At 39.3% G+C, this 24495-nt stretch overlaps 1 protein-coding gene and 1 long non-coding RNA gene across 5 annotated transcripts in view; one reads left to right on the top strand and one right to left on the bottom strand.

Moving 5' to 3' along the window:
• Positions 1–24495, bottom strand: part of LOC142070568 (uncharacterized) — a 148271-nt gene that overhangs the window by 27959 nt on the left and 95817 nt on the right. The gene's annotated exons all lie outside the window — the stretch shown is intronic.
• KERA (keratocan) lies at positions 940–9592 on the top strand. Of its 2 annotated transcripts, none has more exons than XM_048835606.2 (3): positions 940–1007; positions 2554–3446; positions 8894–9592. In XM_048835606.2, the coding sequence occupies exons 2-3, from the start codon at positions 2561–2563 to the stop codon at positions 9061–9063; spliced, it is 1056 nt and encodes a 351-aa protein (XP_048691563.1). In that variant the 5' UTR covers positions 940–1007; positions 2554–2560; the 3' UTR covers positions 9064–9592. The 2 variants fall into 2 exon arrangements, with proteins under 2 accessions (XP_048691563.1, XP_048691562.1); XM_048835605.2 differs by lacking the exon at positions 940–1007 and adding an exon at positions 1023–1216.

The following is a 24495-nucleotide window of genomic DNA, read 5'->3' on the forward strand; positions in this document are numbered from 1 at the left end:
GTTATAAAAACATTATGTTTTATTGAACCAAATCAGATAAAAGTAAAACTAAAGTGGTATTATATCAGTGAGACTTCTCTAAAACAAAGCTTTATAAAGATGGCAGAATGTATTTTATGTTGGCAGTATTTCACATTAGCTTTTCTCTTAAAACATTTTTGTCATTACATTATCTTTGAACGTGGCTAATTTCCCTGAAATCAAATGGTTACTTTGAGTTTGCACTTAAAAAGGAAGACAATGTGAGAAGCATGTATCTGTGCTCTGGATAGCATAATGGATGGAAAACACTTGTTTAAAACAAATTTGAAACAAAACACTTTATTGGTCCAATAATTATTTTAAAAAGAGCTCACAGCAGGAGGCACAAAGTCTAGTCTAGCAGACTACCTAATCTCTGTAGAAGAGCATGTAAAATACTTTTGTTAAAGAAGAGGTCAAATACATCATCTAATTCTTATAGAACTAAAAATATATTTGATTTAAAAGTTCTTATCAAGTGGTTTTACTATCTGTTTCTCCTAAACAAGTATTCGTAGCTTTAAATGGCATTCGTGCATCTGGTTTTCATCAGAATCAAATAAAAGACTTCCGTAGGACCAGATGGCGCTGGTTTTAATTCTTTTTGCCCTAATTTAGGTATTCTGAAAATGAAGTACGATGTAAGCAAACTTTATATATAAGGTATCACTTCACATAATATTGTGAACAAAGATGCATTTTATATTACCCATTTCATCTAGATCAAACCTGTTCAGTTTTAAAAATCTGAGCACAGACCTAGTGAAAGTGTCCTTAGTACTGCTACTGCTTGATGTTAGAGTCAGGATTTCCTGTCTTTTTGTGTCTAGGTGCTGAGGTGCCTTAGTTATTTTAGGGGTTAAAAGTTGTAGGCACTGATGCATATATATTAGGCTGTATTCATAAAACACAGCGTGTAGCCTGAGTCAAACTATTACAGTCTAACCACAGTGACCAATAGAAAGAGAAGAGCCAAGAAAGCTGAGGTAAGCTAGATTCTGAAGCACTGTCAAGTTAGAAAGAATAGATAAGGTGTAAATGGTAATGTATCAGGGGATGTTGGTGTGTATTTTAGGATTTATATGCTAATAATTGTCCGGAGGACAGGATCCAACAAATTGCTAGCAGCCAAAGCTTTGCACTGTAGAGTGATTTCTAACAGGCTTCAGATATCTGCAGTAACTTGACTAACAAGGTAAATTATTTTAATTACTTTTTAAAATATTTTAAGGCTATAGATATTTTTGTAATAGGGGGATAACATTTCAATGTGTAAATCAACTATGACATTCCCTAGAAATCTTTTATTTGTCCTCTTTGGAATTCTTCCAAATATCCAGCAATTTCTGAGGCTAGCAGATCTGTGGGAATACTGCACTTGCTGCTTCCAGCAATAATAAATAATAAAATATAATAATAATAATAATAATGGAATAGCAATAAATGATCACCTTCTACACGCAAATAATAGAACCCTTAAGTTTACTCTTGCATCAGTGACAAAGATATTCTTTCAATCTAAATTATATTTTTGCCAAAGTAACTTTTTGTATTTCACCACAAATTTGTGCTGCTGACCTTCTGTCCTTATATTCCAAAAATGCTATCCAATCATTGCCAAAAATCAGAAAATACAGCAGATCCTATGAGGCATTGTTACTATGCTACCAAAACATTATCTGTAGGAACAAATTATCAGTGATTATGTCTCTTTCATTGTCTAATAGTGGAAAGCATCAAACTCAGAATGGAATTGGATACAAAACAAGTGAATTTGTATATTGCATGGAACAGGATAAATCCTTATAATGGACTTATTCTTTAAGTAATTTACCAGGAGGTGAAGGGCGGAAAGGGGAGTTAAAGAAGAAAAACTGTAACTTGGGGTAGGGGAGAGGGAGGGGAATGGGTTATTCAAAAAGATTTCTTCAGGCTTTTTTGGAACATGCCAAACAGCTGTTAAAATACTTTGATCTTTCTTTTGTGTGTGATGAGAAAATCTGATCCAGATGCCTTTAATAATTTAGGAGTGAAAGAAGTAGGAACATATGGCTACTTTCAAGGAGGCTCACAGTAGAGTACAGCTCATTTGTAGCTGTCTTTACTGTGATGCTGTGTGTAACCTCTAGTTTATATGAAGTAGTTCTACATAGGAAACATTATGTGATGCTACAAATAACTATTTTCAGATCTATAGGAATCATTGTTTTAATGAGTAGTATTTCTAGATTCTTGGAATGATCACCCAATGTGAAATCTAACTTGAATCAGGAATATATTGTGCCAAGGTGAAAATCTGTACTATTTGACATCTTTAATATTACTGCCAATTTTTCCCTCGTATACATAGTGATCTCATAAAGCACAGAAATTGGCCCTTTATAAAGAAAAAATAATATTGTTTCAGAAATAAGTTTAAAATAGCTAGTGTGCTGTTAAAGAGTACAATTATTTATATTTGGCTGAAATATATGATTTGGTATAGGCTATTCTTTTGATAGAGATAGCTAATTGCTTTTCTTCCTTTGTAAGGCAAACAATGACTGTAAAAGTCTATCCCAGCCTTCTGATATTATTCCTGACCAATACTGTGTGGACTCGGAATGTGAGACAAGTCTATGATGTGATGGATCCAGAGGATTGGTCTCTCTTCACCTTTGAGTGTCCACAAGAATGCTTCTGTCCTCCCAGCTTCCCCAATGCTTTATACTGTGATAACAAGGGACTTAAAGAAATACCTGCAATCCCAGCAAGAATCTGGTATCTCTATCTGCAGAACAACCTGATTGAAACAATTTCTGAGAAGCCTTTTGTGAATGCCACTCATCTGAAATGGGTAAATTTAAACAAGAATAAAATCACCAGCAATGGAATTGAAGAAGGTGTGCTCAGCAAACTGAAGCATCTGCTTTACTTGTTTCTTGAAGATAATGAGTTGGAAGAGGTGCCTGCTCCATTACCGACAAGCTTAGAGCAACTGAGACTGGCTAGAAACAAAATCTCCAGGATCCCTGAAGGGGTCTTTAGGAACTTGGAAAACCTTACAATGCTAGATCTGCATCATAACAAGCTGTTGGATAGTGCTCTCCAGAGTGACACTTTCCAGGGGCTCAACAATCTCATGCAACTCAACATAGCAAAAAACTCCCTCAAGAAAATGCCACTAAGCATTCCAGCTAATACAATGCAGCTGTTTTTAGACAACAACTCTATTGAAGTGATCCCAGAGAACTACTTTAGTGCAATACCCAAAGTGACTTTCCTTAGACTGAACTACAATAAATTATCTGATGATGGCATCCCCCCAAATGTGTTTAATGTTTCATCTATTCTAGACCTACAGCTGTCCCACAACCAACTCACTAAAATTCCACCTTTCAGTGCTCATCTTGAGCATCTTCACCTTGATCACAACAGGATCAAAAGTAAGTGTATATTGTCAGTGTGGGATCACACCAAGGATTACAATCCTATTAAATATCTCTTCACCAAAAAAAAAAAAAAGCACTTCACTGTCTGATTATGCACAAGAATGGCTATTTTCTTAAATTCAGGAGTCTTTGAACTGGTTAATTCCTTTAATTTCCTGAGAGGTTTAAAACATATTTTATATCATCAGTCTTGACAGTATTATAATCAACATGCAAAGAAAAAAAGAAAAAATACTTCTTTAAAGTAAAAAAGACTCAAGAATATGCTATAAAGAACATTCTTGCAAGAATAATGAATAAGATGATCCATTGGGCCAATTCCTAAGATTTAGACTCGACAATATGCCGACAGAATATGTGCACACACATGATATTGCATGTACAAAATCTGCATTTGTACACACAGAGCATTTGACATGCAAATCATATGAATGAACGTATTAAAGTGTACCTGGGCACTCACTTTCCCAGGTAAGCAGGTAATTAGCCATTTTATGCAATCAAATGCAGAAGTTTACATACAAGGGTTAAGATTTTCAAAATAAATGAGTTGCTGAGCATCCAATAGCTCCCACTAAGATTAATGAAAGCTGCTGGGTGCCCAGCACTTCTGAAAATCTGCCCACTTATTCAGATACCTGAATATGCAATCAGGAGTCTAGCTTCAAGCACCAATTGTTTAGTAACTGTGGCCCTGATCTCTGTTTATGTGAATAATGACATATTAGGAGCTGAATTTTGAAAATCTGATTTGGTCTTCTCCAGCTTTTGGATTATGTGAGCTAAATCCTGCGATCTTGACTCCGTCCTTTTTCATGAAAAACTTCCACTGACTTCACAAAAGTTTTGTCTGAGTCAAGATTTTAGGATTTTGCTCCCTTGATCTATTTAATGTTTTCATATTGTATAAATAATTAACACCATATTTCATTCCCAAGACAATTTAAGTTTATCATCATATCATCATGCTGGTTGCAACAACCTACTTCCAGCATCCATTCAGACATACTTAGGATCTGAGGAGCAGTTATGCCATCAAGGTTTCCCAACCAAAAAGTCATGCAAAACTAAAATTACCTCACTTAATATCATGCAATTAACTTTTTTGCACCATTTGTGCTATGAAAACCAAAAAGTGATCACTTAGTAATAGCTCTTCACAAAAGAAACTAAACAAATAAAAGCCAACACATGTTGACTCATTCATACTTTGGTCTGACATATTATCCAATTCATTTTCTAACCTTCCTGTCACCACTGAAATTCTCTCACAAATGAATTAGTCCTTATTACTACGTGATGTCACATCTCACAAGTGTATTAAAATTAACAGCTTGATTTCTGGGAATGAGAGGATTTAGTAACCGGTGCACATTTAACTTAAGATTAATCTGATTATTAACAATCTGATTGATTAAATACTATTTCACTGCCTGTACGTACAAAGTCAAATGTATAAACTTTTATATGAGTGTGTTAGTTTTGCATAGTTTGATGCCATTTAAGTGGACTATAAGAAAAGTGAAATTTAATTAGTACTCATGTCATGTGTCATTACTAATCAGATTCACTGCTCACTGTTTGCAAAGGGATTTATCTTAATCTTTCCACTGCTGGACTTCAGGTGCACACTTTATCTGCTGTCATTTTAAATGGACACAATTGAAATAAGTAGAATGTGAGCAGTTATGTATCTGGTGTAATAGGTAGCAGTGAAGTCTTTAAATAGCAGCCATGTTATCTTTTATTTAAAAGCAAAAAAGATCAAAAGGTTAAATTTCAAGAGTGCCTAAGTGATTTAAGAGCTTAAGAACCACTTACAAAAGAGACATACCCCCTAAGGGCCCAGATCAAATGTATTTAGGTGCCTTACTCTCACTAGCGTTAATCACCTAAATAACTTTGAGGATCTGGGCTTTAGGAACCTAAATCCCAATAACTTGTAATGAGACAGGCTCCTAATTCAGTTATAAAATTTTTGTATTCAGTTTGAAATTTTTACACTTAACCTTCATGTTATTGAAGTTTGGAAGATTAATCAGTTAAATATATTCTAATCCAATGTTACTTCACCATTAAGATTATAAACAGTAACATTAATTACAATAGAAGACCAGTACCAAATCAAAAGCAGTTAATACATGAGACAAACATGTGAACATTTTACTACTGCTGCTCAAGATGCAAGTGACACAAACATTCTACTACACTAGACACTCGTTCGCTATCTAACATCTCAGAAGACTTTTAGGATCAAAGGTCAAAAGACAAAAGAATGTAATTTTGTCTGGCAGAAGTGATGGGAATTGACATCAGATCAGGCTATGGATCAGTTTTCCCACTTACAGAAGATAAGTGATTAGTTTAAAGAGGTGCTGACAGAAAAATAAGTTCTAAAGCTTGGATATAGTTTTGTATCAAGAGATTCCAAAGTAAGTTAGCTTTTTCATATAGAGAATTATTCCTCTTCTTTACTCAAGAGATAACTGAATATCCTCACATGCTTGCCAGTACTGTAGTGTCTTAGGTAGATGGCTTACAATAAAAGTAAGAGGATCTGTAGGTGCTCAGACTCCAATGTCACTTTTTATGGAATTTGCTTGCTTATTGTTTATTTACTTTATTGTTACACGCAAATGCCCCAGACACCGTCTGAGCCCATTTGCTAAGAACTGTATAAACATAGGATGACATAGGGTGAAATCTTGGGGTTAAATTGGAGAAATCAGTATTGGAATAAGAGAGGAGGGGGGTCGAGGGATAGAAACACAGAAGAGAATGACAGTGGCCAGGAAGAGTGGTTGGAGAGGTGAGAGAAAATCTCTCTCACAAAAAACAAAAACAAGATCCTCTGCAGCTGCTGGCCTATGAGTGTTCAGCAGGCCGGTCTTTTTATGCGTCAGTGGAGGCTATTTCCTATTCCAAGGGAATACTTCTCCCAGGGTACAGGCTCCATATTCCCAGTTTAGACATTACACAGTTTCTCAAGACTACCATCCACATAGGCAGATGGCCATGTATGACAATCAAGAAAATGTCAATACGAGCACCAGGGACTGGCTTTTCCTTAAGAATTCTTCAGCCAGGTCAGAATTTTAAAGGGGTCAAGTAGACTGAAGACATTACTTTTCCAACTCTTTGATGTTGCTTCTCCTGGGCTGGAAACTCTATTCCAGAGCTCTGCCAGGAAAGAGGAAGGGGTATATGAGCATAAAGATTTCACTCTTTTATCCCACTCTAAAAACTCAGTGAGGATGGGAGTCCCTACAACAGCATGAGGGAAAGTGGGGAGACATCTTCACCTTATTGGTATCCAGGGGCAGGTGATATTGATTAGAGATGGGACTTGGGAGATCCTAGTAGGGGAGGTATGAAAGATGCCCTCAAACCATGCAGCGATCAGTTCTTTTTACGTGGTCTGTAGTCTGGCATTTTTTGTTCTTTTGTTGCCGTGTCCTAGGGTTTGAGTAGTTAATATGGTCTTTGAAGCTCAATGCAGAAAGATAAACTTTGAAGGCATGGTGGAGCATTTTTTGTTTCTTATTTTGCAACCATTCTGTCTTGTATCTAGACTGCCCTGTGTCACTAGCCTGAAAGGACAGATATTTTCTGCTTGACAGAGCTCATTCAACATCACGCCTTTTAGTAAAGGCTTTCATAATGAAATATCACTCTAGGTCTTCCAGTTTCTTAGCCTGAAACATAAATAAGCTTTATAGAAAGTCAACGGCTTTTTTATACAAATGAAGTAAATTGATTGCAAGACATACACAGAGCAATAATATATATTATCATATATAATTCTTATAGGTAAGGGTTGGCTTTCAATACCCACTTTTCTGAATATAATTATAAATAAATAAATATGAATAGATTTTTCACATCTGTAGCACTTTTCTTCCATGAATACTGAGAGCTTTATGGGCATTAAAGAAACTTCATAACATTCCTATGAGGTAGGCCAGTGTTGGGGTATATAGTGAAGGAATCAGATCTTGGCCAACTTAATGTATTTATCTAGCTCTCATGAGAGATTCATATTCTTCAAGATAAAAACCTTCATAAAAAAAAAGGGTTTCTGGCCCTTTGTGTTGTGAAGATAAAGTCCGAATACCAGCTGATGTTACAGATGGCATTTTGGATACAGCTGTTCAGGAAATCATTTTTTTCCCCTTTAAAAATACTGACAAAAACTAAAGTTGTTTTCATCAAAACTTATTTTCATAAAAAAATTTCATTGACAATTTTGAGGCTTTCATTAAAAACCAGAAATGCCTCAAATCAAAAATATTTCAGGTTTTTTGTTGCCAAAAATCAGAAACTTTAAAAAAAGATTTAAACAGAAAAATGTTGCCCTGGGCTGCTTAGAGAGTGTGCGTGTTTCCCTGCTACAAGAGGCTTCCTCAAGCTCTTTTTGAGGGGCGTACAGTAGCCAGCAGCAGCCTCAGGTACTCAGGCTAGTAACTGACTGCCACAATTTGGCCCAATGAGTTTGGCGCCCTTGATACATACATATATAAAAAAAATCACTTCAGCCATCATTAATCTGAAGCCATTTATAAGCTGAAACAGAGCACCTGCTGAAAATCACTATACAATAGTTCAAGACAAGACGTATAGAATACTTTACCCAGCTGAAACTGCAGATAGAATTTAACAGGGAAGATTTAAAGAAGGTAACACCCCTAATTTTAATTAAAATAATGTGATTTGAGCCACAATTTCAAATCTTTGTCTGAAATAAAATGAGATACTGTATCTATTGCTTATATATAACTGCAGTTATTACGTGTAAAATAGGAATGGTAGCACCCCAGTGCATCAGTGATGTGAAATTTGATGAAGTCATTGTTCAGCAGGATAGGAGAACTGGGGAACTTATATAGTAACATTCTAGAAAGGACCCTTGTAAAAGGAGTTCCTCTGATCAATATTCTTAGCCTTTGAATGTCAAATAGAATGAATTGGACAATGCTTTTTTACTGCTGCTAATGTGCAGACACTCAAATTGGGATTTTCAGCAGCGCTCAGTATTAGCCTAACTCTGCGCTCATTGAAGTCCTATGCGAGCAAAGTTAGGCCAACACTGAGTATTTTTGAAAATTTCCCTTTAGCAGTTAAATGTCTTACTCTTCCAGCTGTCCAAAATATATTCATACATTCTGGTACCTCTCTAGAAGGTAAATTGATAGTAATCATGACAAGTCATTTACATTTATGTTTATATTGTCATTTAATCATGACAAGTCAGAATGAATTTGATTATACTATCTTAGCACACTTACTCTTTTTGAACTGAAATTATGACGAATTCAATACTTTACAGTATTGAAAAGAACAGCTAAACACTGTATAAATATTGTTAAAATGCACTTTAAAAAGTTAATCTCCTTGCACCTTTTTCATACAAATTAAATAACATAGTTTATTTGTATTTATAGGTGTCAATGTCACTCTTATGTGTCCCACCTCCATTGCCATAGAAGATCACAGTTCCTATGGTAATATGCCACATCTCCGCTATCTCCGCCTGGATGGAAATGAAATTCAGCCTCCTATCCCATTGGACATCATGATATGTTTCCGGCTTCTTCAAGCTGTTGTTATTTGAAAATATCTCACTATCACATTTGGATTTACAGAGTTTAAGAAGCAAGTTTTGCTGGCATGAAACTTGTTCTAATTCATAAGTCAATCAATAATTTTTCCTTTTACTCTAAATTCCTACTTGCTTGTATCATTTTATATTTGCAAATATTTCTCTTCCTTCAGAAAAGAGGTTCCCAAATCTATATGCAATGTGGTTTTTTTTAAAATTCCTAATGCAAATAATGTATTTTTAATGTTCCTACAGTCCCTGTGCAAGTTCGTCTACTCTTCGCCTATCTTGTTAAATTCTACATTAAGTATGAATTCCACTAAGGGCATTTTTAGGTCAAATTATAGTTTCCTTACACTCTATTATAATGCACAGATTTATGAATTCAGGTACACTTGGTCTGATATGTATTATAAAATAATCAAGTACTATACTGCTATTAGTTATCATACCTTACATTCTCCTGTCTTAAAATTGGCACTGCTGTAAGTGACAGTGAACAGCCTTTCATAGCCTGAATAAACTACACCAATTTCTTGTTTGTTTGTTTTCTTTACAGATTGAAGTCTTCTAGTGATACTTCCTTAGCTGCATAGGCATGACATTTATTAGACTCTGGGTACCATAGCACTTCTAGGGGTACCACATACATTGAACTATGCATATATAGAACTGGACTACAAAAATATGAGATGTGAAATGCAGTGTTCTGAACTCAAAACCATGGATAAGGAAATCCAGGCTGAAATCCCTGACTCCATTGAACCTTTTGCCATTGACTTCAGTAGAGCTAGGATTCCATCCCCAATGTTCTAATTCTGTTTCCTTCTGTGGCCTTGAGTAAGTCATTTAACTAATGTGTTTTAGTTTCCATATAGGTAAAATGGGGATAATACTGTTTACCGACTTCACAGGAATGTTGTGGGGAAATAGTTAATGTCTGAAAAAACATGATAGCACACAAAAGCCCCAAAATATGTCCTGCAGATACATGACAACGATGTGTCAAAATATGCAAATGTTTTCATTGAAAGAAATGTAATTTTTAAGGCAAATGTAATCAGCTCAGTGTAATATTTAATATTCTACTGACCCATGCAAAGAGAAACATGGCACATATAAAATCCATTAATAATGGCAGTACCATTGGGATATCTTTCTATGAAGTCTTTCTTTCCTTTTGTTATAGTAAGATATGTCAATAGCAGGGGTTCAGTACACAACCTGAATATTAGAGCGAACTGGTCACTGGGGGAAAATATGAAGATTTTAGCTATTTCTGATATTTTGTATTAATTACCCACCAATCACATTGTTTTAGTCTCTTTTTATCTGTAAGTAGAAGCAAATAGTTGATGTTTGATGGCCTGCATCTAATTCTGATATCTTAAGATTGACCTCAATGACAAGTATATAAGGACTATGCATGATGTATGTAAATTCTAATTTTCCCCTTCAAAATGAAACATTTTCTTAACTATTTTAGAAGGGCTGAGAATGTTATACTCTAAGTTGCAGGTTCTCAATATTTCCAAAAATCAGGCCTGTAAAGTTTTTATTCAGCTCTAACATACTGGTAATAATACTGATGGTATGTTGATGTAACGAGATACCATATTGACTTTTCCAGTTGCAATTTTGCCTAAAATGTATTATTTTTCAACCAGCAAGTTGGAATTGAAACCTTGGTCAATGTCTGAATTCACTAAGGCTTGCCAAATGAACACTGTATATAGCAGAAATCAGTTTTTAACTTAAAACTTCACTATAATGCAATTAGCTCTTTCATAAGCTCTACTGCAAAAGATTTTGCTTTCGTGGTTATTCCAATGCGCTGGTTGGATATTATTCTGCCTTTATAACTAAATATTTTCTGGACTTAGGTGTTCACAAATAGGGAGAAAAAACAAACACAGAGGCTTAAAAAAAAGTAGCTGTACAGTACATATGCATGTTTAATTATGTTCTTAACTTTACTAATGGTAGCGTATAGTAATTTATTTTTTACAAAAGCTATTATGATATTACTACAAATTAAATTAAGATATGATTATGTGGCTTTATTTGGAAAATAATTCTTAATTGCTTTAGAAGACAAATTATCTATATCTATATCTACATACATACATATAGTGTGCACCCATCCACCCTATCAGTAGTGGTAAATATTTGTATTTCAGTAGTATCTAGAAGCCCAGTCAAGGACTGAGACCCCACTGTGGTAGGCACATAACAGAAAGATTGTTGCCTTTCAGAGTCAGGGACTATCTAGTATATGACAGAGAACAATAAATAGATAAAATACATAGGGATCCTAGATTGTGAGGGAACATGATTGTATTTATAACAGCACTGTAAATTTTCAAATGGCATTAGTCTTATCACTTGATTTCCACCCATGTGGTTATCATCGATGACTTTTCAAAAGCCCCAACTAAGGAGGTTTAATTGTGTGGATGAGGGGGGTGACTACATTAAATAATGCTTCTGGAGTCAGCATTTATTGCATAACCTTCATTGGCTGATCCTATGGACAGTGGCTATTCTTGGCCTTGTCCCCTTCCATTCTATAAAGGCAGAAGGACCATGGTACATCCATGAGGAAGGTTCCATGGTGCACATTTCCTTCCTGGGCCCCGAGGAGTTACTGTTGCTATCCTTTCTGTGTTCCACATCCCCAAAGCACACAATCTGGCTTCCATTCTATTCTGTATAGTTTCTTATACCTCAGTCATCACCGTAGTATCCGAACACCTTCCTGTAGCACATTAAGCAACATGGCTATACATCTGTCACATGTGTTTTCTCATCCTCTCCCCAAGGGGAGGAGTGTGTTCAGTGGAGTGTCTTGTTTTGGTTAGGTGTTTATGTTAGACAAGGCAAAGTCAGAGAAATGCACCTTGCAATTGGAGAAGATTTGTGATGGCTTTTCATTGCTGGGGGAATTAATTCTACAGTCTTACAAAAGCCCCTGAGAATATTCTGTCTCCCGCACAGACAACTGAGAGAACCATTATGCCAAAGGAGCATAGCAGGCAGAGCAGCTGAATGAACAACTGGGCTCCTTGAAACAGCCTCTTACGATATTTTGCTCCATTCTGATTCTAAACCTGGCTAGAACCAGGAAAAGCAGAGGCATATGATGGAAAATAGTTTTGTCACCGCATTTAAACCTGAGAGACTGGTTCAGTTCTAACTTGGGGGTGGGCCCTATTGTACACAATCCTGTTCTCCCATCTCTATTACAAAACCATTGATGTTCTGAATAAATCAGCAAAAGCAAGGAATTTTCTCCCAAGCTGTAGTTAGCAGAACAAACTCCATCTGCCTTCAGAGTTATAGAACTACATTCAGGCTTGGAATATCTGAAATCATGGATGAGATAACTGCTGAGAAGGAGATTGTATATTTGCAGGCTCTCAAAGCACAAACCGTTCACTCAGTTAGTCAGGCTAGCCAATACAGAAGAGAATCTAATCTTTAATTTAAAAAATAAAAGTAAGGTTTTAGCCTTTTTTATTGCAAAGATGGCCTCTAAAACAGTCCAAAATCATAACTAAGGTTAAAAGGTTGCAAGTGATTCTTCTTAAAGAACATATAAGAACATAAGAATAGCCACACTGGGTGAGACCAAAGGTCCATCTAGCCCAGTATCCTGTCTTCTGACAGTGGCCAGTGCCAGGTGCCCCAGAGGGAATGAACAGAACAGGTAATCATCAAGTGTTCCATTCCCTGTTGCCCATTTTCAGCTTCTGGCAAACAGAGGCTAGGGACACCATCCCTGCCCATCTGGTCTAATAGCCATTGATGGGCCTATCCTCCATGAACTTATCTAGTTAACCCTGTTATAGTCTTGGCCTTCATAATATCCTCTGGCAAGGAGTTCCACAGGTTGACTGTGCGTTGTGTGAAAAAATACTTCCTTTTGTTTGTTTTAAACCTGCTGCCTATTAATTTCATTTAGTGACCCCTAGTTCTTGTGTTATGAGAAGGAGTAAACAACACTTCCTTATTTACTTTCTCTACACCAGTCATGATTTTATAGACCTCTATCATAAGCCCCCCCAGCACTTAATCATCTCTTTTCCAAGCTGAAAAGGTCCCCAAAAAGGTAACAGGCTATTCACAGTCCCCTCACAGACATGTTGTGGTCCAGAAAAAAAATGTAGTCCCCCCACAATACTCTACTACAAGCCAGGGAGGAATAGAACTTTGAATGCCCCCAAAGCCTGTGTCAACAGCTGCCAGCATATGGTGTCAGTACAATGGTACTCACATGCAGCACTCCCTGGAGAGTCAGATTCCACATCTGTCTGACTCTACATGTGAGGAAAGGTTAGCTTGCTAAGGAATGCTTCAGGGAGGACAGAGTGACAACATTATTATATGACAGGCCTGGAATTGTCCCTGAGGTGTGTGTGCGCTCATCCAGCCTGCTGTCCATGGCATCAGTTGAACAGCTCTCATTTCCTCCCCAGGGAGACTTGACATCTATTTTACATGATTATTTCTGGTCTTCTCAAACTGCTCTGATTGGAATATTACTGAGGCTAAGATTTTATCATGGAGATCATGGAAGTCACGGAATCCATGACTTTCAGAAACCTCCATGACATTTTTGCTTCAGACGTAGGGCAGTGCAGTTGGAGCTTTCAGTCAGCAGGACCCCCCCTACAACTCCCAGCTGCGGGCAGCAAGGACCCCCGCAGCTCTGAGCTGCTGCTGCGGGGAGATCCTGCAGTCCCGATCCACCTCCATGGGTGTCGTGGGACCCCGCAGCCCCAAGCTGCTGCCGTGGGTGTCCAGGAGACCCCCACAATGCTGAGCCACCTCGGGCATCAGGGGGACCTCCCACAAACCCAAGCCACCACCGCAGGTGTTGGGGGGACCCCCGCAGTTCCCAGTCCTGTGGGGTGTGGGAGAGACCCTGGAGCTCCTATCTGCCACAGGAAGACCCCACAGCTCTAAGCTGCTGCTGGTGGTAGGGGAGAAGCCCATACTCTCAGCCACTGTGGGTGGGGGGAACCTTGGAGCCCCAGCAGCAGTGTGTGCTGGACCTTCCTCCTTCCCTATTTTGTCATAGTTATTTTTAATAAAAGTCAGGGACAGGTCACAGGCTTCCATGAATTTTTGGTTATTGCCCGTGACCTGTCCATAACTTTTACTCAAAACAACCAAGACAAAATCTTAGCCGTAAATATTACATATGGTCACAAAAATATTTAAGTGCTGGAACTAGGGGTGCTGCTGCACCCCCCTGGCTTGAAGTGGTTTCCATCATCTACAGGGTTTACAGTTTGGTTCAATGGCTGTCAGCCCCCCCACTATACAAATTGTTCCAGTGCCACTGCAAAAGTAAGTATATTTATTAGGAGTCTGAGAACTTGGGGACAAAGCAGTTCTCAGCAGTTTTCTGGAGGAGTGTGAGGACATCTCCAAGGCACCCAGCAGTAACTGTCAATTACTAATTAAACTTCCTAACCAGCAGTGCTTTGCAAGAAGTGTGCATTAGGTATTATCTAAAGCATCTCACTACAATTATCATTGATTTCACTATCTGTATGTCCAAATGGGAGCGGGTAGTTGGTCAGTCCGATCGCCAGCTGGCTTAGTGGTCAGGCAGTGGCTTCACAGTTCTTTTCAGTCTGCCTGTCCTGGAGGGGGCCCTGACAGGTCATATACAGCAGGTCTCAGTCTCGCCTGTGCGCCTCCTCTTCCCACCTTGGGGTTCAGTCATGAAGGACGGTAGGAGAAGTGTGGGGGAGGGATGATCTGGGCCTGTGTGGGCCTGTGGAGGGATGATCTGGTTCCAACCCAGAGCCCTACAGGATTGTTGCAGTGTCTAGACTACTCATTGGTCCACCCCAAGTTACACTCACCCCAGATCACTTCCTGCCAGGCTGTGACTCCTCTGTTTGGGGCATGTCACAGACTTAGTCGTGTCTGCTTTGTCTGCTGGGGGCTCAATATCCCATTATTTAGGGCCCCCATAGGTTGTCGGCTCCTTACCAGGGGGAAATATGGATCATGGCTCCCAAAGTGGCCATACCAAGGCTGCAGTCTCTCCACCCACTGCTCCAGAGATCAGCCTCATTTCCTGGTGCAACCTGTGGGCTTCCCTTTTTAAATTGTCCCTCCACCTGGAACATGCCCTACAGCTGTTGAGGAGTGGGGCCTCCCTGACCCAGTACTGCTCCAGGCCTTGCTCTGGTTTAGTGTGGAGTCTGTAAACCGCGCCACGCAGCCACAGTCCAGGAGAGACTGGCTGGCATGTTGGACCCATGCAGTAAACCATAGGATTTAGAGATGGAAAAGACATACTTGTCTTTGCCCTTCTGTCAGGTTTGATTGTTCCCTAAAGTATATTTTGTAGTGCAACATACATTAGTTTTAGATGTGTCGAGCAATGGAGATTATAACGCTATTGCACAGCCTAAACTATATAATTGTCAGACAGTTTGGTTAACTGTTGAAATATTTTCACTCATGGGGCGGGGAGAAGTGGTATGATAAAGGTATGTTTGCTTACTGGATGTTCACACCAGTGGGTGGAGAACTGAGTTAACAGACTACTGCCAGTGTTATCATGGGGCCGTGCTTTATTATCAGTCATGTAAATATATTGTTAATGCATTTTCCCAGTCTGATGCTTTTTACCCCTACAAAAATGGCCCTTGTTTTTTCAGTCTCAGTGTTTGTGAGTCACGGAAATATTGCCCTTGAAGGGCTTCCAGGAATTGTAGTTAATGATCCCAGAAGTACTGGGAGGGGACTTGAGCCGGTGGTGTTTGTTAGTTTTAACAAACTGGCTCTTTGAACCCAGCCCTTATTGCTGCTGACAGTACCTAGCAGAAGGGCTATTTTTTTTTCAAATTTCCAGCTACACATTGGGGCAAGAGAGGAAGAGAAATAGGAGAGCTAAACCTGGAAGTGACAAGGCATGGGTTAATGAGGAACTGGAAAAAGACAACAAGGAAGAGGAAAAGAGAAGGGAAGCAAAGAGACTGAGGTTGATCTGGAAGAGAGAACTTTGTGAAAGTGGGACAAAGAGGAGCTTGGGGTGAGAAAGAAAGTAGGGGGAGCTGGGAGCATGAGTACCTCAGGTGAAGCTCTTTTGTTAATAAAGGTCTGCAAGTCCAGAAGGTTGGGAACCATGACTCTAAACTGCCTCCTGTAGTAGGTCATGTTCTTTTACAAAACCAGAAATTCACAACCCCTCAAACTAGTCTAGTATTACTTGCTTGGGAACTGGCAGGGGAGTGATCATAGTCAGGAACATTATCTATTGTCTGGAATATTGTTCAGTGATATTGTGATTAATATGTAATCCAACAGTTTGGCATGGTAAAGCATGTAGGATCTGTGCCCATGTGAAAATACCACCACTGAGCATTCTTCAAATCATTCATTACTATTTTCTGTGCACTATTGCATGATGATGTGGAATAGCCTTTCAGAATAAGTTCCAGGAAGAATTTAGTAATGGGTCACAATAATCAATTTTATTAATGATTTGTTAGAAACCACATGAGAAGGCAATGTCAGTTTACAAATCAGCTCTGTAATGCTCTGACTCTTAACCCGCATCTTGTAAAACTAAGCAATCTGCTGTGTACTTAATTTTATTGGCAGAGACATTGGACAGTGGATGATCTAAGGTCAGTGGCCTGTTATAAGAACAAAAGAACATAAGAATGGCCATACTGGGTCAGACCAAAGGTCCATCTAGCCCAGTATCCTGTCTTCTGACAGTGGCCAATGCCAGGTGCTTCAGAAGGAATTAACAGAACAGGTAATCAACAAGTGATCCAATCCATTATCTTTGAGTGACACTCTCACTTGGAGTTTGTCATGGAGTAATGTGGTACATCAGATCCTTGCAGATGCCTGGTCATGAGACAGGCATACCCACAAGCTCAGAAGCAAGTACTGTAGGTACTTTAAGTTCCAGGCTCTGTTGACTTTTGCTTTTTGAGGGTGTCCAGTTAACAACTGAAAGTGAAAAGTCTTTATTTTTAAGACTGGCAGAAGAGAAAAGGGTGTCAGTGTCCTAGCTGAAAGTCTAAGTTGGGTGGCTACAGAAAGAATATTTGCAGATTGAGTCCTCAGTATAGACCTCTATGGTGCAGTCCAACAAATGGGTAACCTTAATCCTCATGACCCTGCAGGTCTCACATATGGGATGTCCCATCAAATCCATTTCATTTAGGGAGGGCAAACATAAATTTGGGTCTTTAAGACACATTGGTGTGTATTACTTCTGTCTTCGATATCTTGGGTGAGATCAGGTGATCTCATTTGCATCATAAATTCATGATTGGACAACTGTCACCTAGAAATCAGCAGAGGATGAGAAGACCACTTGAAGAGAAAAAACATCATGAGGTCATCCTGCCTCTCAAAATAAAGTCATTGAACTTTGGAAGATATAAGCAAAAACAGAAGTCATATTTGGCTTCCATCAGTAGACAAGAGGCCAGAGCTTTTGCAAGCTGAGAAAGATGAGTCCTTCAACCACGGGTTCAAGACTCTGAAAACTGAATATAGGTGAAACTCCCACTTAATCAAAGATCTTCCACTGAGGAAGACAAGGGAAGCCAGCATCTTGTACTTCTGTAGAAGGTCCTGACTGAGGAAAAATCAGCCATGGTTGGGAAGAAGAGTGACTGTGAGGAAACCATCTGGAACAAAGTCTGTACCTTGCTAGATTAAGTTTTAGACTTTTAGATGCATGTTTTCACTTTTATTTTCTTGTAACCCTTTCTAACTTTATTCCTTTTACTTTATATCACTTAACCTATGTCATATTGTTAATAATTTCTTTACTAGTAAACCAATTCAGTGCTGTGTTTAAATGGAAGGGTGTATTAACCCCCACTTAAGTTAATAAACTGTGGTGCTCTTGTGACTTTAGAGGAGCAAAATAAACCTTATTTTCTCCCTCAACTGTCCAGGAGAGGGCTGGACTTTGCAGAGCACATGCTTTTAGGGAAATTTGGGATTGGGAGTGTGTTGGGGTCACCTTGCTGATTGTAACCCAGTCTGGTGGAAGCCAGAGTAGAGCTGCAGACAGGCTGCTTTGGTCAGAGCTCCTAAGCCAGGACTGTCTAGCACACGTGTGGGCACTCACACACACACCAAGGTATACTTGCATGCTTGTGAACATCCCAGGCTAGGAGTACCAGCAGCAAAGCATTCATTGCAGGGCACCCAGGGTTACAGGACAAACAGTGACAACCCCTCACTGGTCTGGATTTCATCTCAAACCCTGTGACATATGTGGGCTCCTATCCAGAAATGAAGAAAGGAAAGAAGAAGAAAATTGTGGGAAATATGGATAATATTTTCCTCTCCCCTTCTGGAGTAACAATACCTGGGGAAGTGGTACCAGAGATGATATTTAGGGCCTGAAGGTTCAAGGGCAGATGAGAATGATAGACAGATGGTTTTGTGATGTTAGGAGAGATGTTAAGAAGAATGGGAGTGAAGAAGCTCTTGTGCTGAACTCCAGTGCCTACAATACTATCTCCTTCAATATGATCACAATACCATTTTGTGTTTATTCCAATGTGTGGTATAGTTTAGAAAAGAAAAAAAAAACTATTGTATTGCACGTTGCAGAAGATCGCATACTCCTTACACTAGCCAAAAAACAAAACAAAACAAAAGCAGATTTGAAGGCATTCATGCCCTTAACATTCACTAGGATTCTTCCTTGTGTAGATAGTATGAGATAAGGCCCTGTGTGTGTTTATTTCAATGTACCCCCATCCAATTATGTGCATGTGTGATGCATGAAAAGAACATACTACCCATGCATAGTACTGATAGGCTATTTACATGTGATTATACACTCTTTAATTCTCAGCCAGTAAAGTATGCCTTTTTCACAAGGACTATATACATGTGGCTATATATATATGTAATCAGGTTTGACACAGAAAATTAAACTGATTTTAAGTTACCCCGTGGGAGAAAAAAGTCTGAACAATTTTCTTTAGCTAAAGTGTAATAGCCCCGTGGGCAAGGGATGATGAAGTATCCTAGGATGCCTAGTAAACATGATATTTTCCACTGCATGCATCCAATGAAGTGAGCTGTATCTCACGAAAGCTTACGCTCAAATAAATTTGTTAGTCTCTAAGCTGCCACAAGTACTCCTTTTCTTTTTGCGGATACAGACTAACACGGCTGCTACTCTGAAACCTAGTAAACATGACAATTTTTACATGTCTGAGAGCAATTAAAAAGGGGACAGTTCTGTGTGAAATGGCCCATGGAGTTTCTGCCTAGGGATCATAGACTGCCATGGGAGACTAGGATCAGCATTGGTGAAGTGTGTTCTGTGTACAGGCATGTCTATGGTAGAAGCATGCACTGGCAAGGAGACCTGCTGCTCACTTTTTCCTTAAACTCAGGTAAGTCAAAATGGGAAAATGGGTGACCAAAATGTTCCCAAGATCTCAACATTTAAAAGGAGCACCTTCAATAAAAGGGAGCAAAAGCAAACATAAAATATGTCATTGTAAAAAGATAGTTTTAACACTGGTTGAAAATGTGTTTCTGAAAACAAAGGGTTAGAATTAGCATTCTTCTTCAACCAGAACTGTAGTATCTCTCCTAACAGCACTGGAGGAAATCCAGCAAAAAGGGAGTTGAAAAGCCAGAGGGATGAGGGAAGTGGCATAATAGTGAATACAAACTATTATGAAAAAAAGGCACTCCCCCCCCCGCCCCATTTGAACTGGTTTTACTCACAGAATAATGAAGCTTTTAGCCACAATCAATGCTACAAGCTACTCCGGAAAGAATCCAACAGAAATGAAATGAGAATAGGGCACATCAAAGCTTCTGTGTTTGCAATAGTAACAGCTGTGTCTAAAAACTTGAGCTAGGGGTGGAGGGTCTGTTATTCAAACAAGTCTCTTTGAAACAGCATTTTGAATTCAAGTGCACATGACTGTCTATTAAAACAAAGGGAAAGTGTAAGGATATAGAACAAATGCATTATGATTTGAAATAAGGTGCTTTTACAATCACATGCCACAAAATTTAGTGCAAGAATAGAGTGCCAAAAATGTGTTGCAATTCTATTGAATTTAGTCTTAAGGAGTTGTAAAAAGGAATAAACATTTCAGGACCAATGCCCATTTATCCTATTCTGCTGCACATGAAAGAAATGTGTATTAAACCAAGTGCATATCTGGAAAAAATTAAATCATCTACCACTGGCAAGCCTAAAGGAAAAGTTCACAAAAAAGCTCAGTTTTGTATAATAAAAGTTCTCATGTTTCTTGGTCAGAATGAAAAAGCATGACTTCCAAAGGGAACATTTTTTATTGCCTTCAGTTATTCTCCTCCCTAGATAATATATTTTAGGGTTCTCCATTGCACCCTTTCATTCAATGATCCAGTGTTCTCTACTTTGTACGAGTGTTACCTGAACAATGTTCTCTAAATGGAGTCAGTTCAAACTATCACAACAAACACCATAGGAATGAGGCACTCATTAGTGATATCTAACAGCGTTATTCATTAGCAATAAAAGTTAACTGCCCACCCCCACCCCCACCCCCAGCCATGTTTCTTTTTAACTTTTAAAAAATAAGGGGTTTTTTTTAACTAGTCCAAAGGTGCTTGATTTATTGAATGCTTTTCACGGGCCAAAATCTGCCATTAACAAATGGGGTTCAATGGGTGTGAATGAGAACTGAATTTGTTCCAAGGGACTAAATTCACCACGGGCTCAAATTAATTTACCACAAGGATGCATGTGATTCAGTATTGTAGTGTGGAGGGGGGTGAGGGTGTAGTGTTCTAAAGAGTTATAGGTCACAAGCAAAATACATTTAGTGGTTTCATCCTGTCACCATAGAACATTGGCAAATATTAAGCCACTAACAGTTTTCAGAGCAAGATGCTCAGCTGGTGTCAGTGCTCCTCAGTGGAGATAATTTACACCAGCTAAGGATATGACCCTCAGACTTTACACAGGAGAATCCCATAACTATCATATAAAACATGTTGTGGATCATAATTGAGCTTTAACAACAGATGTATAGAAAGTTTGCTTTTTAAATCTGCCATCGGAAAATGAAATGATTTACCACTGCTGGGCAGCATTAATAATGTTAGCATACTTAGCTTTAAAACAAACATATGCACAACAGCAACGAATGGCGATTTAATTTTGCTTCCTTATACAGAATTGCATCACTATGCAAATGATAAACTTAGCAGCTGGTAAATTATTCAACATCGTGTCTTTCCTGGGCTTTTCAAACTCCATCCATTCCTGGTTCTCCTCCTACTTCTTTCATTCCTTCAGTCTCTCTTGAAGGCTATCTCCACAATTCCAGCTAGGAGTGAGATTCCCTGCTTGTGCACATATACTTGTGCCGGCTCTCAGAGCTAGCACAAGTATAACTAGTCGTTACAGCCACAGTAACATGGGTAGCAACAGCGGAGACACAGCCAAGCTGTGCAAAGTATAAACCTGCCGGAAAGCAGTGGGTATGTACTTGACATAGCTCAGCCATCCTCCACTACTGCTACCCGTGTTACCAGGGATACACGGCTGTCTATACTCCTGCTAGCTTAATGAGAGCTAGAGAGAGTATGTGTACCCCTTGCTCATAGTATAGGCATATACCCACTGAGGCTCTCTACATAGCAAAGGAAAAACCTGCGACTGGCCTGTGCCACCTGACTGGGGTTCGCAGGGCTTGGGCTGTGGGGCTTGGGCTGTGTAGACTTCCAGGTTCAGGCTGGAGCCCAGGCTCTGGGACTTTCCCACCCCACAGGGTCCTAGAGCCCAAGCTGCAGCCCAAGCCCAGACATCTACACAGCAGTGAAACAGCCCCACCGCCTGAGCCCTGCAAGCCCCAGTCAGCTGGCACGAGCCAGCCACAGGTGTCTAGTTGGTGTGTAGACATACCCAGTGAGCCCTTTACTCCACTTTCCCCTTGTCTGGGGAGTCTGTTTTTTACCTCTGCTATTCTCCCTTTATTCCTTTTTCTTAGGTAACCTTTTTGTAGATGAAGTCACAGGATAGTCTTTATGGTGATGACTCACAATCCCAGCCTCTCTCTCTGACATCTCCTGAACGTCACACCAATAACTTAAATTAAATATGGACAAAGTGAACTCCTGAGTTGTCCTTGAAATCCTCCCCAGGCCATCCTTCTTTGTCACAGCTGACAGCATCATCATCCTTCCTGCTACTCAGAGCTCAAAGTCATTTTTGATTCCTCCTCCTTCTCCCTAGCTGTGTCCAATCTTACTACTTCTTCCTCCATATAACATTTCTCTAAGATCTGAACTTTTATTTCTATCCACACCATGAAAGCTCTTGCCATCTCCAGTCTTCATTACTGTAACTGCCTTCTCGCTGGGCTCCCTGATAACCACATCATGTTATGTCACATCACACCCCCACCCAACCTGCAGCTTCTAAGATCAGCTCCCCTCCTCTCATTCTGACCATGTTATTCCCTATTTTCATCCTTTCATGACTCCTCCTTTTCCACTGCATAAAGTTCAAGCTTCTTGTCTTCACATTCAATGCCCTCTATATATCTTCCCTTCCCTACTTATTCATTCATCTCTTTTGTGCACTCCACTTTCTGCTAGCGGGGTGCCATTGTGCAAAAAATCTATTGCTGCAAGTCTGAACTGGTCAGGAAATGGTTTTCCAGCACAAAACTTCTCAGAGTATTGAAAGATTTTTCCATCCAAAATGGGATGAAAAGTAACAGTCTCAAAAACGTTAACGAAAAAGAGATCCTAAAGAATAAATTTCAGTTTGGGTAAATGGAAGTGTTTCATTCTGATATTTTCTAAATGTTTCACTCCAATTTCAAATATTTCATTTTTTAACTATAACAAAGTTCTAAAGGAAAAGTTGTTACACAATATAAAAACAGAATTTCATTTTGAAACACCGAAATTAAGTGTTTGACAATTAAAAAATTCAGAAGTTTTCCAAATTGAAAAATTTCTCACTAAACCTCTCACTGAAAGTTTCAGTTTTGACTAATCAGCATTTGCTGACAAAAAAATGTTTCCTCAATAAATTTCTGACCATCTTTATTGCAAATGAATTAACAGTAATCAACCCTACACATCTGCAGAGCCTAGAATCCTTATGCTCTCTCTCTGTAATACAAGCAAACACTTTAGAATGCAACATTGCCCACTCACGGTAGACAGGGTCCTTATGCCATTTCTGTTACACACACTATAAGGTTTTGTCCCAGATTCATTCCATCTACCCAGAGTTGCATTTAATTTAAGCTACAGAAACATAACTAAACAGCAGTAGAACTTAACACACATGAGGCAGAGCTGTTCTGCGAGTTTGAATTGGGTTGCTCACAGTGGCTCATGGAACTGGTATTTTTCATCTCTGAGGCTGCCATCTTGTACCTTGGGATCTAAGCTGCCACTTAGAGATCATTTTAATTAAGTATGATCCTGTCTTGCATTGTGGCTGCTGTATACTGGGTAAATCTCACTGCTTGAGGATCCCTCTGTATAGAGAGATAAAAGCCTCCATGGCAGCTACTACATTACTCCCTGCCAGTCCATCAGCGTGGGCCAGATGGCCTTGGAAAAGGGATGTTTAACTAAGGTATCAGTATTCCCTGATGATCCACAGCTGCCACAAGGCACTCTGGGTGCTGTTGAAGAAATTTATTATGAAGATTTGTACAAGTGACATTTTTTGTGTCTCCAGTCAATGAACCTCTCTTGGGTAGAGCTTGGGATAGTACCACTGCTTTTCTCCCAGTTCAACCCCTGACCACTCAGAAAGAGCTGTCTACAGACCCTCACCCTAAGCAGATGTATCTTATTCAGTGAGATATAGTTTATTCCTAGTGTTGCTTCCTTTAAGACTTCTTTTCTCTCCCTCTAGTCTTCTCATCTCAGAGGGCTACCCCAATTTTTCTCTAACTGGTGCTAGTGAGACCTACTTTGTCTGGCTACCAGGATGAGTCAGCAAAATAACTCTGCACAAAGCCTGACATCCAGGAACACAACACCAATGCGTATTGTAGTGATTATAAAGAACAGAAACAAAAATGAAAGCAACATTTATCCAATTAATGGCAAATCCATTCCTCTTTTGCATGGCTGCAGAGTTCCCCTGTGCAACAGATCCAGTGTGGTTCTGTTGCACTACAGGAAGGTGGGACTGGAATGAATATAAATGGAGGCTTTCACACCTTCTTGCACAGAATGGAACCTTTCTCTACATTAGACCCATGGGTGGCTGGCTGTTAGCAGAGTAGTGAGAGAGAATGGGGCATGAATTGACCAGGATTGTTGTTCAGGGATCCAACTCCTGTCCTCTCTCCTACTCATGAGTGAGATGCACCAGAGCCTCACAAGACTACTGTGTCACTGAGCTACAGGAGCCTCTGTGGAGTGAATCCTCAGCCA

This window comes from Caretta caretta, chromosome 1, assembly GCF_965140235.1.
Source record: "Caretta caretta isolate rCarCar2 chromosome 1, rCarCar1.hap1, whole genome shotgun sequence".
Taxonomy (NCBI): Eukaryota; Metazoa; Chordata; order Testudines; family Cheloniidae; genus Caretta; species Caretta caretta.

Excerpts from the sequence above, each read along its gene's own strand:
- KERA (XM_048835606.2), top strand. The coding sequence starts at position 2,561 with ATGACTGTAAAAGTCTATCCCAGCCTTCTGATATTATTCCTGACCAAT. Across the intron at positions 3,447-8,893 it reads TGATCACAACAGGATCAAAA|GTGTCAATGTCACTCTTATG; the intron begins GTAAGTGTATAT and ends TTGTATTTATAG.